Raw genomic sequence first — 13,429 nt, 5'->3', positions numbered from 1 at the left:
CGGCGCAAGCCAGCGGTCGGTCTGCTGTGTCAGACCCTGCAGCAGTTCGTGGGCCGTGTGCCTCTTATCTCCTAAGCTGAGTAGTTTCAGCACGGCCTGCTGACGCTTGCCCACCGCTGTGCTGCCACACCGCGCGACACCGACTGCTGGCGACATGCTGCTGCTGACACATCTTGATTGCGAGACAGAGGTTGCGGAGGAGGAGGAGGAGGAGGAGGAGGGTGCTTTAGTGGAGGAAGCATACACCTCCGCAGATACCACCACCGAGCTGGGGCCCGCAATTCTGGGGGTGGGTAGGACGTGAGCGGTCCCAGGCTCTGACTCTGTCCCAGCCTCCACTAAATTCACCCAATGTGCCGTCAGGGAGATGTAGTGGCCCTGCCCGCCTGTGCTTGTCCACGTGTCCGTTGTTAAGTGGACCTTGCCACTAACCGCGTTGGTGAGGGCGCGTACAATGTTGCGGGAGACGTGGTCGTGCAGGGCTGGGACGGCACATCGGGAAAAGTAGTGGCGACTGGGAACTGAGTAGCGCGGGGCCGCCGCCTCCATGATACTTTTGAAGGACTCCGTTTCCACAACCCTATACGGCAGCATCTCAAGGCTGATGAATTTTGCTATGCGGACGGTTAACGTTTGAGCGTGCGGGTGCGTGGCGGCGTACTTGCGCTTGCGCTCCAACAGTTGCGCAAGCGACGGCTGGACGGTGCGCTGAACTACACTGGTGGATGGGGCCGAGGACAGCGGAGGTGAGGGTGTGGGTGCAGGCCATGAGGCGGTAGTGCCCGTGTCCTGAGAGGGGGGTTGGATCTCAGTGGCAGGTTGGGGCACAGGGGGAGAGGCAGGGGTGCAAACCGGAGGCGGTGAACGGCCTTCGTCCCACCTTGTGGGGTGCTTGGCCATCATATGTCTGCGCATGCTGGTGGTGGTGAGGCTGTTGGTGTTGGCTCCCCGGCTGAGCTTTGCGCGACAAAGGTTGCACACCACTGTCCGTCGGTCGTCAGGCGTCTCTGTGAAAAACTGCCAGACCTTAGAGCACCTCGGCCTCTGCAGGGTGGCATGGCGCGAGGGGGCGCTTTGGGAAACAGTTGGTGGATTATTCGGTCTGGCCCTGCCTCTACCCCTGGCCACCGCACTGCCTCTTGCAACCTGCCCTGCTGCTGCCCGTGCCTCCCCCTCTGAAGACCTGTCCTGTGTAGGCGTTGCACACCAGGTGGGGTCAGTCACCTCATCGTCCTGCTGCTCTTCCTCCGAATCCTCTGTGCGCTGCTCCCTCGGACTTACTGCCCTTACTACTACCTCACTGCAAGACAACTGTGTCTCATCGTCATCGTCCTCCTCACACACAGAAAGTTCTTGAGACAGTTGGCGGAAGTCCCCAGCCTCTTCCCCCGGACCCCGGGAACTTTTGAATGGTTGGGCATCAGTGACGATAAACTCCTCTGGTGGGAGAGGAACCACTGCTGCCCAATCTGAGCAGGGGCCCGAGAACAGTTCCTGGGAGTGTTCCCGCTCCTGAGCATGTGTCATTGTAGTGGAGTGAGGAGGCTGGGAGGAAGGAGGAGCAGCAAACAGAGGATTCGGATTTGCAGCAGTGGACGGCGCAGAACTGTGGGTGGACGATAGGTTGCTCGAAGCACTTTCTGCCATCCACGACAGGACCTGCTCACACTGCTCATTTTCTAATAACCGTCTCCCGCGTGGACCCATTAAATGTGCTATGAATGTGGGGACGCCAGAAACGTGCCTGTCTACTAATCGCGCAGCAGACGGCTGTGATACACCTAGAACAGGAGTTCGGCCTGTGCCCATACCCTGACTTGGCCCTCCGCGTCCTCGGCCGCGTCCACGTCCTCTAGGCCTACCCCTACCCCTCAGCATGCTGTATTACCAGTGATTTGATTTCACAGGCAGGAAATAAATTGGCGCAAGACTGCAGGCCAAATATAATTTTTTCCCTTTTTTGAAAACGAAATGCCCCACTGCCTCTAGTGAATGAATAATCTAAGTTTAATAACTGTGCTGTGGCCCTGCTAATGTGTCACAGAACTTGAGGGTAGCAGAGTTATTAACTGTGGCAGAGCAGGTATTTTTTTCCCAATTAAGGAAAGCAAATGGCGAAGCCAGCAGTAAACCGTAGCTGGGTGCGTCTGATTTTTTAACGTTGTACACGCAGCTCACACGTGTCCACAGCCCTTAGGACGGACAGAGGCAGGACAAATAGATTTCTGTTCCCTTTTTTTACACCAAAAGGACCCACTGCGTATATTTAATGAATAATAACTGTGTTGTGGCCCTGCCTACACAATTCTTTCCCTGTAGTATCAATGGAGGGTGCAATGCTCTGCAGAGGCGATTTTGAGGAAAAAAAAAAATGCAGCACAGCTAACAGCAGCCAGCACAGTACTGCACACGGTTAAATATGGCCCTAGAAAGGACCGTTGACGTTCTTGAAGGCTACACTCACTCCTAACACTCTCCCTGCCTATCCAACACTTCTGTCCCTAATGCCGGGTGCAACGCTCTGCAGAGGCGATTTTGAGAAAAAAAAAAAAAAAGTCACTGCTAACAGCAGCCTACACACAGGTATTACTGGCCCTAATAAGGACCTTTGGGGTTCTTGAAGCCTACACTAACTGCTATTTCTCTCCCTACAGCAGCTCCGGTACCAGCAGCACTGTCCCTCATCTAACTCACAAGGCATCTGAGGCGAGCCGCGGGAGGGGCCGACTTTTATATTCGGGTGACATCTGATCTTCCCAGCCACTCACAGCAGGGGGGTGGTATAGGGCTTGAACGTCACAGGGGGAAGTTGTAATGCCTTCCCTGTCTTTCAATTGGCCAGAAAAGCGCGCTAACGTCTCAGGGAAGGAAGTGAAAGTAACCCGAATACCGCATGGTGTTCGTTACGAATAACGAACATCCCGAACACCCTAATATTCGCACGAATATCAAGCTCGGACGAATACGTTCGCTCATCTCTAATCATGAACCCTTGTTTGTTTCCAGGTGGGAGCATCAGTTCCACACTTGCATGTGGTCCTGGTTTGGGTGGAACAAACAAAGTGGGGCTGCCCATATCCTAGTCTGCTTGGGGGTATTCTATGCCAAGAAGCTGAGCGTGTGCCTGGCCTCTCCTTGATGGACAGTCGCACTTCATGTGTCCCCTTCCTCCACAGCCAAAACACACACCAGCCCTCCTTGCATCTTCCCTCCTTGGCTGTGGATGATGTACACATGTATCGTAATCCTTGCTTCTTCTTTGAGCATTTCCACTTACATTCTGTACACCTACCCTGTACTGTAGACAGTACCATTTCTGGAGGGGCAGCTACAGAAATCATTACCGGCGACTGTTTTTGACTCTTCTTCAATTTCTTTTTATTAAATTTGTCCTCTATGCTTCTGGCTACCACGAGGGTCTGTTCAAGGGGGGTGTACATGCATTCTGGACACACTTCATTCAACTCAGTCTTGATATCCTCACGTAGCCCGTTAATAAAGCATGTACGAAACAATTGTGCATCTTTACTTGAGACAGGGTTAATATCATACTCCTGATCGGTAAATATTTTAGCACACCGGGCATGTTATTGATCAACTGACTCATCTTGTCCCTGAACTGCTTCTGGCAGACCTGGTGACAGTTCATTACAATGCTGCTTACTTAAAGCATGCAAGCGTTTAACAAACTGAACTCCAGATTCTTCGTTTTTTTTGTTCTCTGGCATGTCATCAATGTCATCACCTGCTGGAACAGCATGAATTTTGGTTAAAATTGGTGCACCAGTGGCAAGAGAGCACAACCCAGACAAATCCCTCCATGTTGCATCATAATTTTTCTGGATACGATCTATGTGCTTATAGAAGCCGATTGGGCTCTTATAACAATCCGGTAGTTTGCTAACCATGACCAGCTGTTCTGATTGACTCCACGGTTTAAACCAACGCGTAACTTCTTTAACATCGCGTCCCTCCTCAGAATGTGTTGTAGACTGTACAATGACTGGATACGCTTTATGGGTGAAAGGTTGCAACACTAGGTAAGGTCTTATTACATTTACAAACCCAAGAATTAGATCGTGTAGGTCTGTTATTCGGTTGCCCGCCCTCCCTCTGCTCTTCTTCCCTTCTTTCTGCTTCCTTGCTTTCAGGATCCACCTAGGGTGCATCTCCAAGTTGATATGGTTGAGGAGATACAGCCCAGCTGTCACCTTCTACTCTTCTGATGTACAAATTCTGTATGTGTTGTGATACAGCAGCATTCTGGTGATGATGACTGTTTGTGGGAGACTGTGGATCAGATGAATTACTCATATTCAACTGTAGTGTATCCATCCGTTCACACAGGCTGCTGTCCGAAAATGGTGAACTTTTATGCCCTGTGCTAGGAGCGAATGAAACATGTAAGGGGGGCGGGGTGCAGCACTGGGAGATTGTAAATTACTCTGTGACCACACAATGCAATCCCGTAAACTCGGATACAAAGTGGGCACAGATGGACTAGGTAGTGACGTGTACCCAGTAGAGCCAGTGGAACCAGAAATACTGTATTGAGGGGGTTGCTGTATGAACCCCTCAAACTGGATGGGAATACCTGTAACATCAAGGCTGTCACCTGGTCTGCAACCAAAGGGTGTGGACGAGGAAAGAGGTCGTAAACACGTTTCAAACCCAACCTGCTGGTTGGGGGGCGAAGCCTCCTGTTTAATCGGAGTAGAATGTGCCTCCACTGCAGGCTCAGCTGGAGGATTGGATGTGGGGGGCACTACACTCTTTTTAGGACGTAATTCCAGATCGTCATCTACAGAGATAAGGGGATCAAATCGTAAAAAAGCATCTACCCAGGCCTGAATTTGTGCCCCAAAACCATTAAAGGCGATCCAACGCGCTTCCTTTAGGGCAAAATCACGCCATGCCTGCAAATCAAGGCAACCCATTCTCGGCATTCCAGCCTTACGCAATATGGTAGCAGCATTCTTCATCGCAGCCTTCCCAAACGTGACTCTTACCAAATCAACAATTGTGGGCTTGTACTTTGACATTCTGTTGAGTTTGGTAAGTATCACCCCCATAGCAATCCGGCAGGAAGACCCAGTCCAGTCTTTGGATATCCAGCTATGTGCAAAACCTTTTCTCCAGCAACTGTCAGTGGACGGCTCTCCCAGAGCCCAGTTACGTATACCTACACTCTATCGGTAGCCAAAAACCGTAGAGTCATAGTGAAACCGTGGGTAAGGCAGGTGCAGATTATCCAGCAATTGGCACAACAATGGCACAACTTATGTGTCGATGCTGGAATCTCCTTCAGAAGCATCAAAATTATTAGGACATTCAAGCTCATCTATCCAATATGGAATATACCAGTGATTATCAATTATATTAGTCCAAAGACTTTCGCTACTTAAGATAGGAATCACATGACATGGGATTTCAAGGTAGAACTGATGGTTAAAATAATAAGTACAACGGGAAGAAATATTAGGATGTATATGACATGACACAAAAGGGCTGGAAGAGGAAACTCTAGTTAAGATGGCTGTACAGATACAAAAGTCACAAACCCTGCAAGCTTCAAAAGAACCAAATGTGAGGAAGGAAACCTGCTCTATGATTCTTATAAACTATGTATACAATCCACACTGTCATCAATAACATTAGGCAAAATGCAAGAAAACACTGTTCAGCACAATATGGATCCACCCACTTTAGAGCTGTCTCACATGGGTGTTGAGTGATATTAAGCATAATGCAAATTAACACAACATAATTGTACAGGAAGAAAAATTACAGCAAAGCAATGCAGAGTGGTATAACTGAAACAGTGGAGCAGGAAATCAAGACACTGTGTAGTGTGGAAAGAGTTAAAGCATGAATGCAGGACAGGAACTGAGAAGAGTTACACTGTGCAGCTTGTTTGACAGGAGAGAACGAGTAGCAGTGTAAATGAGGTAGACAGTTTATGGGAAACAGACAAAAGACAAAGAAGCAACAAATTATTTTACCTGATAGGGAGCAAGTTCATAAATGCTGAAGCTGTACACCTGACACTGACACCGCAGGCGACCGCCTCTCTGGGGAGAAGTCAAGAGAAATCTCTTGCCCCAGGGTACTGCTTCGACCGAGAGAAGAAGGCCGCTGCTCCCCGTTCAGTTGTAAGTGTAAAGGAATAGCATCTCGCTGGGGCCTCCAAACTGTTGAAGTACACCTAAATCAGGTAAAAGCAATAAGTAAGAGTCACAAGTGACTTAGCCGTTAACCAAAAACCTAGACAAGAGATCTAAATCCAGTTATCGGTAATGGGTTCCTGGAAGTCCAGCCACCCAACACCGTAGTTTTATTAAGAGGAAAGGAAAGGCGTAACCATTATATAGATATGGGAAAGATTATACAAATGTCACGTATGCAAGCTATAGGATTATATACGTTTTTTGGTTACGAAATGATTTTCTCAGGCTTAAGATATCAGTTTTGGCGTAAACACATTGGAATTTTCAGATGTCGTGTAAACAGAACAATTAAACGATAACCCATACACACTAAGCAATTCTAACAGTATCCTGATACCATTTCTGAGATAAATTGGGAAATAATTGTGTCTCCACATTCTGGAAAAGTACATCATTAACAAGTCTGTACATGGTTCATGAGCAGGGTATCGTGTTCTGTCTGAATGCCTTAAAGGGATCATCATAAGGAACCAAAGTCTATGAACCAAACTAAATTTCTCTCACAACCTAAATAGGGTTATGCATGTAATAACAATATAATAATAATCTTTACAAGCGCTTACAAGAGAGGTGGAACAGAAACCAAACAATGTTTACATGTAGTAATCAATTGAGGGAAGTAGTAGGGGTAAGGGGCTTGCTCCAATGAGCTTACATACTACAAAAAATAATACAGTGATACAGAAGGTAAAGGGGCTGGAGATGTGCAAGGACTGGCGAAATGGAGAGTGTGGAATGCTATACACAGACAATGGTCAAAATTGAGCAGTATAGTGGCTAATTCGGTATGACTGGGTAGCGCATTCCAGAGAACTGGTGCTACTCTGGAGAAGTCTTGTATCCGGGAATGAGAGGTTCGGGTTAAAGGTGCACTCAATCTAATTTTGTTAGGGGAGCGGAGGGCACAGGCTAGGTGGTGGATTGAGATGAGGAAGGCAATGTAGGTTGGCGCGGTGCTATGGAGCGCTTTGTGGATGAGGGTGGTGAGTTTAAATTGGATTCTGTATTTGAAAGACAGACAATGCAGTGATTGTCACAGGGCAGAGACATCCATGTAGTGGCTGGACAGGAAGATGAGCCTGCCTGCAGCATTCAGGAGGGATTAGAAAGGGGAGAGTTTGGCGCAGGGGAGGTTGATCAGCAGTGAGTTGTAATAATTGAGCCAAGAGTGGATGAGGGGAAACAGTGAGCATTTTTAGCATGTCCATGGTGAGAAAAGGGCATTGTTTTTGAGGTGCAGCTAACATGTTTGGGCAAGAGATAGAATGTAGGGATAAAGGGGAGATCAGAGTCAAATTAAATGCCAAGACAGCAGGTATGCTGTCTGGGAGTTATTGTGGTGCCGCCCACTGAGATGAAGATCTCAGGATGAGGTTGGTTAGCAGAGGGCAGAAATACGAGTAGGTCAGTTTTTGAGAAGTTCAGTTTTAGGTAGAAAGAGGACATAGTATAAAAGATAGCAGACAGACAGTCAGTGGCATTCTGAAGAAATGGTGATGTGATTTCACAGGTAAAACTGGGTGTCATCGGCATAGAGATGGTACTGAAAGCCAAATCCCCTGATGGTTTGTCCAATATGAGCTGTGTAGATGGAGAAGAAACCACCCACTACTGAGACCTTTTCATCTGTGGTGATTTTTTTTTTTTGGCTTGGGGCTGTTCTATGATGACCCTGATAGGGTATCTCTGGCTAACGGTAAAATTAGAGGGCTATGTCAGAGAAAGCTATCCATTAAAGATTTTTGCGCTGAGTTTTGCAGATGGGCAACCAAGATCCAGTAGAATGACCCTGAATTGCTGAGCCAATTATGTTTTGTGCTATGTAACAAAATTAAACGCCTTAAGGCTTTATATTTCGCAACTAAAAATCTAGATGAAGCCATGTCATTAGCCATGCGGATTGCTCAGCGAGTTATAGAGTCCGTAGAATCCACTGATCTCGAAGAACCCATGCAAGTGTGCTCATTATCTGGTGGAGCTGAGAGAAGGGGAAAGCAAAGGAGCAGTGGTCACTGTTACTTTGTTCCAGTGTACCCTCTTCGGTGATCTCAGTCGAGAAACCAGTTGGCCTGCAGGTTAAGGGGAAGTTTCCTCTAGGCCTGCAAATCTCCTGGATATCATCATTTAGGCTGGTCCTTTCTGCTGAAATACTTCTTACTGGGCGTAGCTGTCCGGTGACAGTTTTTTGGATAGTGGAACCGGAAACAATTTAATTCATCATAAGGTAGTTAAATGTCTAGGGCTATATATTAGACCTTTGGACTGTCTGAAATCTGTGTCAGCCATTGAGTCCACTCTGTCCCAAAAGTGCTTAAAATCTTTAGTTTCTGATGTTTAAGAATTGGATTATTTCATACTAAGAAAATAGTTTTGTTTGTGATGGAGTCTCTCCCCACACAGTTGGTGTTGGATTTGCCATGATTGAGGTTGCACAACTCAGTGGTGGATTGGGAAATAGGGGTCATCCTTAAGTGGAACCCTTCCTGTAGACATAATTGCATGGCAGTAGATATTTTTGCTGTACAAACGAAAGAATTGCCTAAATTTACCAAAGAGTTTACTTACTAATTTTCTAAAGAAGGAGTAGTTAATTAACCACCTCATAGAAAGTGGGATTGTACTATTTATGTTATTCCGGACTGCAAGTTACTAAAGAGTCATATGTATAACTTGTCTGGTCCAGAAAGACAGTCCCTCTAGGATTATATTGCCAACAGTCTGAGGAAGAGACATATATGTCCATCCAATTTACCAATAGCCACTGGTTTCTTCTTTGAAAAGAAGAAGGATGGGGGGTCTTTGACCAAGTTTGAATTTTAAAGAACTTAATAAGATCACTAAATACAACCCTTAACCATTACCACTCATTCCCTATTTATTTAACCAGGTAATTAGTGCCCACTGGCTCTCTAAATTGGACTTGCACGGGGCATTTAACTTAATACGGATCAGAAAGGGGAACAAATGTAAAGCAGCTTTCAAAACTCCTGAAGGGCATTTTGAAAATCTAGTAAAGACCTTCAGCTTGGCTAATGCGTCCGCAGTGTTTCCGGCCTTCTTAAATTAAGCACTTTGGAAGTTCATTGGACATTTTGTGTTATGTTTCGCATGTTTGACAGATGCTGCAAGCTCTCCGTGAAAACAACCTTTTTGCTTAAGTGGAGAAGTGTATTTTTGCCATACAGGAGGTTACTTTACTGGGCATGTTATAACCCCAGATGGTTTTAAAATGGATCCAAAGAAAATCTGTGCTGTTTTGGACTGGGTTTAGCCAGAGAATTTAAAGGCCCCGCAAAGATTCTTGGTGTTCACTGATTATTATCGAAAGTTTATACGCAGATTTTCGGAGATGGTTAAGCCTTTGATGGATATGACGAGAGTACATGTCGTGGCTTGTTGGTCGTGACAATGTAGTGGCACAGGGGTCCCGACACAGGCCAAGACTTGTCGCCTTGTTATGCAGATTAAAGGGGTTGTCCCGCGCCGAAACGGGTTTTTTTTTTTCAACCCCCCCCCCCCCCCGTTCGGCGCGAGACAACCCCGATGCAGGGACTGAAAAAAAGAACAGCACAGCGCTTACCTGAATCCCCGCGCTCCGGTGACTTCTATACTTACCGGTTGAAGATGGCCGCCGGGATCCTCTACCTCCGTGGACCGCAGCTCTTCTGTGCGGTCCATTGCCGATTCCAGCCTCCTGATTGGCTGGAATCGGCACGTGACGGGGCGGAGCTACACGGAGCTACACTGAGCCCCATAGAGAACAGGAGAAGACCTGGACTGCGCAAGCGCGTCTAGTTTGGCCATTAGGCCATTTTAGACGGCGAAAATTAGACGGCAACCATGGAGACGAGGACGCCAGCAGCGGAGCAGGTAAGTGAAAAACTTTTTATAACTTCTGTATGGCTCATAATTAATGCACAATGTACATTACAAAGTGCATTATTATGGCCATACAGAAGTGTATAGACCCACTTGCTGCCGCGGGACAACCCCTTTAAGGGTTAATGCACCATGTGTAGAGACTGCTGGTGTTGTCTGTCTTTGCTGTATGGGTGCATGCTGGATTAGTCATGCCTGGGAGTAGGATGGAGGTGTGGTTTTCTATTCAGTCTGCCAGTTTTCAGGTGCAGAGTGGCTTTATATTCTCACCCCACCTTGTGCTCAGTGCTTCTTATTCTATTCCATAGTGAAGAGCTTGGAGTTTGGAGCTCTGCTGTGCTCTGCTGGGACAATCAGAGCCCAGGATGAAGACCATGGGGCCATCTCTATCGTGACAATCACTCTGCTTCAAGGCGAGGACCCTTCACCTCCCTTGCTAGGTTAGGGCCAGACTTCCTTCTCCCTGGAGTAGTGCTACCATTCAGCATAGCGCGATGTGTGCCTATTTTCTACATTATGTACGTTTTCTGTTGCCGTGGTGATTGTTGTACTCTGGTGTCGCACGGGCCTTCCATCTGGATTACGTACTTCAGTTGTAGTGCTCACTGTTCTTCAGTGCAATAATCTATCAGCTACTGTAGTTGTTAACATCAACCTGCATCCATTCTGAGTGAGGTGCTTGTGTGCTGCACAGATGTGACGGTACAGTCCTGAGGAGAGGACGTGGGTTCCAGTGGTTGACATTAATTAAGAACTTACATAAATGGAATCCTGGTTAACCAGGTCCTAAGGGTCCAGAGGCCCCTCCTTGGAGGGGAGGTACTGTCACGGCTTGTCAGTCGCAACGGCATCATGGCATGGTGGCCACAACACAGGGTCTGACCTGTTACCCTGTTACTGTGCAAGGCAGAGATTGCTGGCTGCTCTACCAAGCAAGTTTGAAGAGCTTTACATTTCTACCACTCCCTCTTCCCTTGCAGTATATATATATATATATATATATATATATATATATATATATATACTGCAAGGGGTAGTCCCGGCCAAGGAAAAGACAGCGGGGCTATCCTTATCAGGACAATGACTCTGCTTGTAGGCAGGGTCTCCTTATTTCCCTGTTAGGTAAGGGACAGATTTTTCCATCTTTAGTTCCTGGAGTGGTGTTCACTGTCCGCCATAGTTTTGGTATATTCTGTTTGCGTTCTGTGTAAACATCACCCTGCAACTGTGCTATGGTGAGGTGTGATTGGCGGATGTGACACATGGACTGACAATAATTGTTTTAAATATCCATAAAGGTCATATTATAATTGAAAATGATTCACTTTTGATACTGCATTGTATAAAAAAATTTTTAAAAATTGCATGTGTTACCTTTCTTGGTTTTTAATGGTTTTAAACAGTTTTTTCTTCTTTGTGTAACTAATTTTCAACCAATTTTCCCCTGCCAGCCCTGAGCTCTATTCTGAATTACTGCCCTGAACCTGTTCTCCGTAACGTGACCTCTGGCTTGTTCCTTGTGCTAAAGTGTGCCAGCTGCCCTGATACAGACTGCCTGACTGCGCTCCTGTTCACTCCCTCAGCTATCACATCTAGGCTTTTTGCAGCATTACATATGATAGTACTAAGACCACTTTCTATGAACCGACCTGGGGACCCCCCGCCTCAGCAAAGTCTACACCATGGCTGGTAGGGTTGAAGGGTGAAGTGCAGGGTACTTCCAGTCTCATTTCAAGATTTTGACCAAAGACAGACTAGTCTGTGGTTCAGTAGATCTGTGTCCACTGATCCTGGCAAAATCCAGTGATATGAGCATCTTCCCATGAGGCCTGGTCGTCGGTGTTAGACTAGCCAGGGCCAGCATTTTACTGCCAACCTTGTGGTCTTTCTTGTGGAACAGTATGGACAGTATACCAAGAATGGTGTGATAAAAAAAACATCCATCGAAATGGGATCTTGTGAACGCAAACAACTCATCTCTCAATTGGTTTTACTTGCAATACTAAACCTGACCAAATGGTGTGCTAGTGAGCACAACCATTCCATGACCAACACAGCACACAACACTCTTGCATTACTGATGCATGCTATTTGTACATTGTCTACATTTTAATCATCTTTATATCTGAAAAAAATAGAGTGATAAAAAGAACATGAGAAATGTATTTTTGAGCTTTTCCTCCAGACATTACATACAATAAGAATAGTCACAGTTGTTGTCTGTAGAAGCTAATATCAGATCTCTATGTTGCTGAATGCTATATAAGATGTCTGACAATTCAGTTTGAGGCTCCTTACACTGACAGTCACTGTGGAGTCTACAGAACCTGTGATACTTCTCTGCTGATAGAATCTCCACATTTACAGGACCTCTTGATTCATTGGCAATGCTACTACTTGTGCTGCTGATTCTACTGCTGTGTGTGACACCTTGCAGCTCTGGAACCAAGAATCCATCATCAGCTTGTAACCTGCAAATTGTCCCAGCTTATGAGGACTATGAATATGTGCAGGATGGTGACATCATCATCGGAGGGATATTCTCTGTCCACTGCTTGATTGGGCAAAATTCAATACCAGAAAACCCATTTATGAGATCCATGTTTTGTGTCAAGTAAGTAAATGTGATACACTGTACTATAGAGAGGTGCAGCGCTGAGCTCTTCACAAGGTTTTTGAAGCAAATCATAAAGGACAAGATTTATCAGCAGTGTCTTAAAGAGTACAAATGTAGAAATGAGTAAATATTGTGTAAATTGAAAAGAAAAGGCATGTTAATCATTTATCTCGTCTGTATGTTTCCTCATGGATATCATACTGATGCACCAATACAGATGTAGCAAAATGTAATCTAACGCTGATAACTTGCAGGAACAAGTTATGTAATTTTACCAAAATCCATTGAAAATATTTTGAAAAACAAGAAAATGTTCTGCGCTGCAGTTTATTTACTGTATTAATTGTCAAGTTAAACTTTGTTACATCTGTAATTTGCATCAAACAGGCACACCATGCTAATACAATTCAAACATCTAGTGTCCTCCGTGCACATGATTCAGTACAGCAGTTCATCTATCCATTGACTTCAAAAGGACATAATTGCCAACATTTGAAAATGGCCTTCAGGGAAATTAACCATTTTACTGTTAGATATTTGGGGAGTCTTCATTTTTTTCATGCTTGCTTCTCAAGAGCCATCAGTTTTTCATGCTTCCTCCAACATAGCAGTTTGATGGCTTGTCTTTTTGCAGGATAAGTTGTATTTTTTACCATATCATTAAAAGTACCATATAATGTTTTGAAAAGCTTTTTAAAAATTTTCA

At 45.7% G+C, this 13,429-nt stretch overlaps 1 protein-coding gene across 1 annotated transcript in view; it reads left to right on the top strand.

Annotated features, from left to right (window-relative positions):
* The first annotated feature begins 4,962 nt into the window (after window positions 1-4,962).
* The window catches only part of LOC136581799 (vomeronasal type-2 receptor 26-like), a 43,984-nt gene continuing 35,517 nt past the window's right edge, over window positions 4,963-13,429 (top strand). Inside the window, exon 1 of the mRNA XM_066582422.1 lies at window positions 4,963-5,055. Within this exon, the coding sequence (XP_066438519.1) occupies window positions 4,963-5,055 (93 nt within the window). The remainder of the gene's footprint in view (window positions 5,056-13,429) is intronic.

Source organism: Eleutherodactylus coqui, chromosome 11, assembly GCF_035609145.1.
Source record: "Eleutherodactylus coqui strain aEleCoq1 chromosome 11, aEleCoq1.hap1, whole genome shotgun sequence".
NCBI classification, from domain to species: domain Eukaryota; kingdom Metazoa; phylum Chordata; class Amphibia; order Anura; family Eleutherodactylidae; genus Eleutherodactylus; species Eleutherodactylus coqui.
The sequence above is the reverse complement of the archived record's forward strand: the minus strand, read 5'-3'. Positions and strand labels throughout refer to the sequence as shown.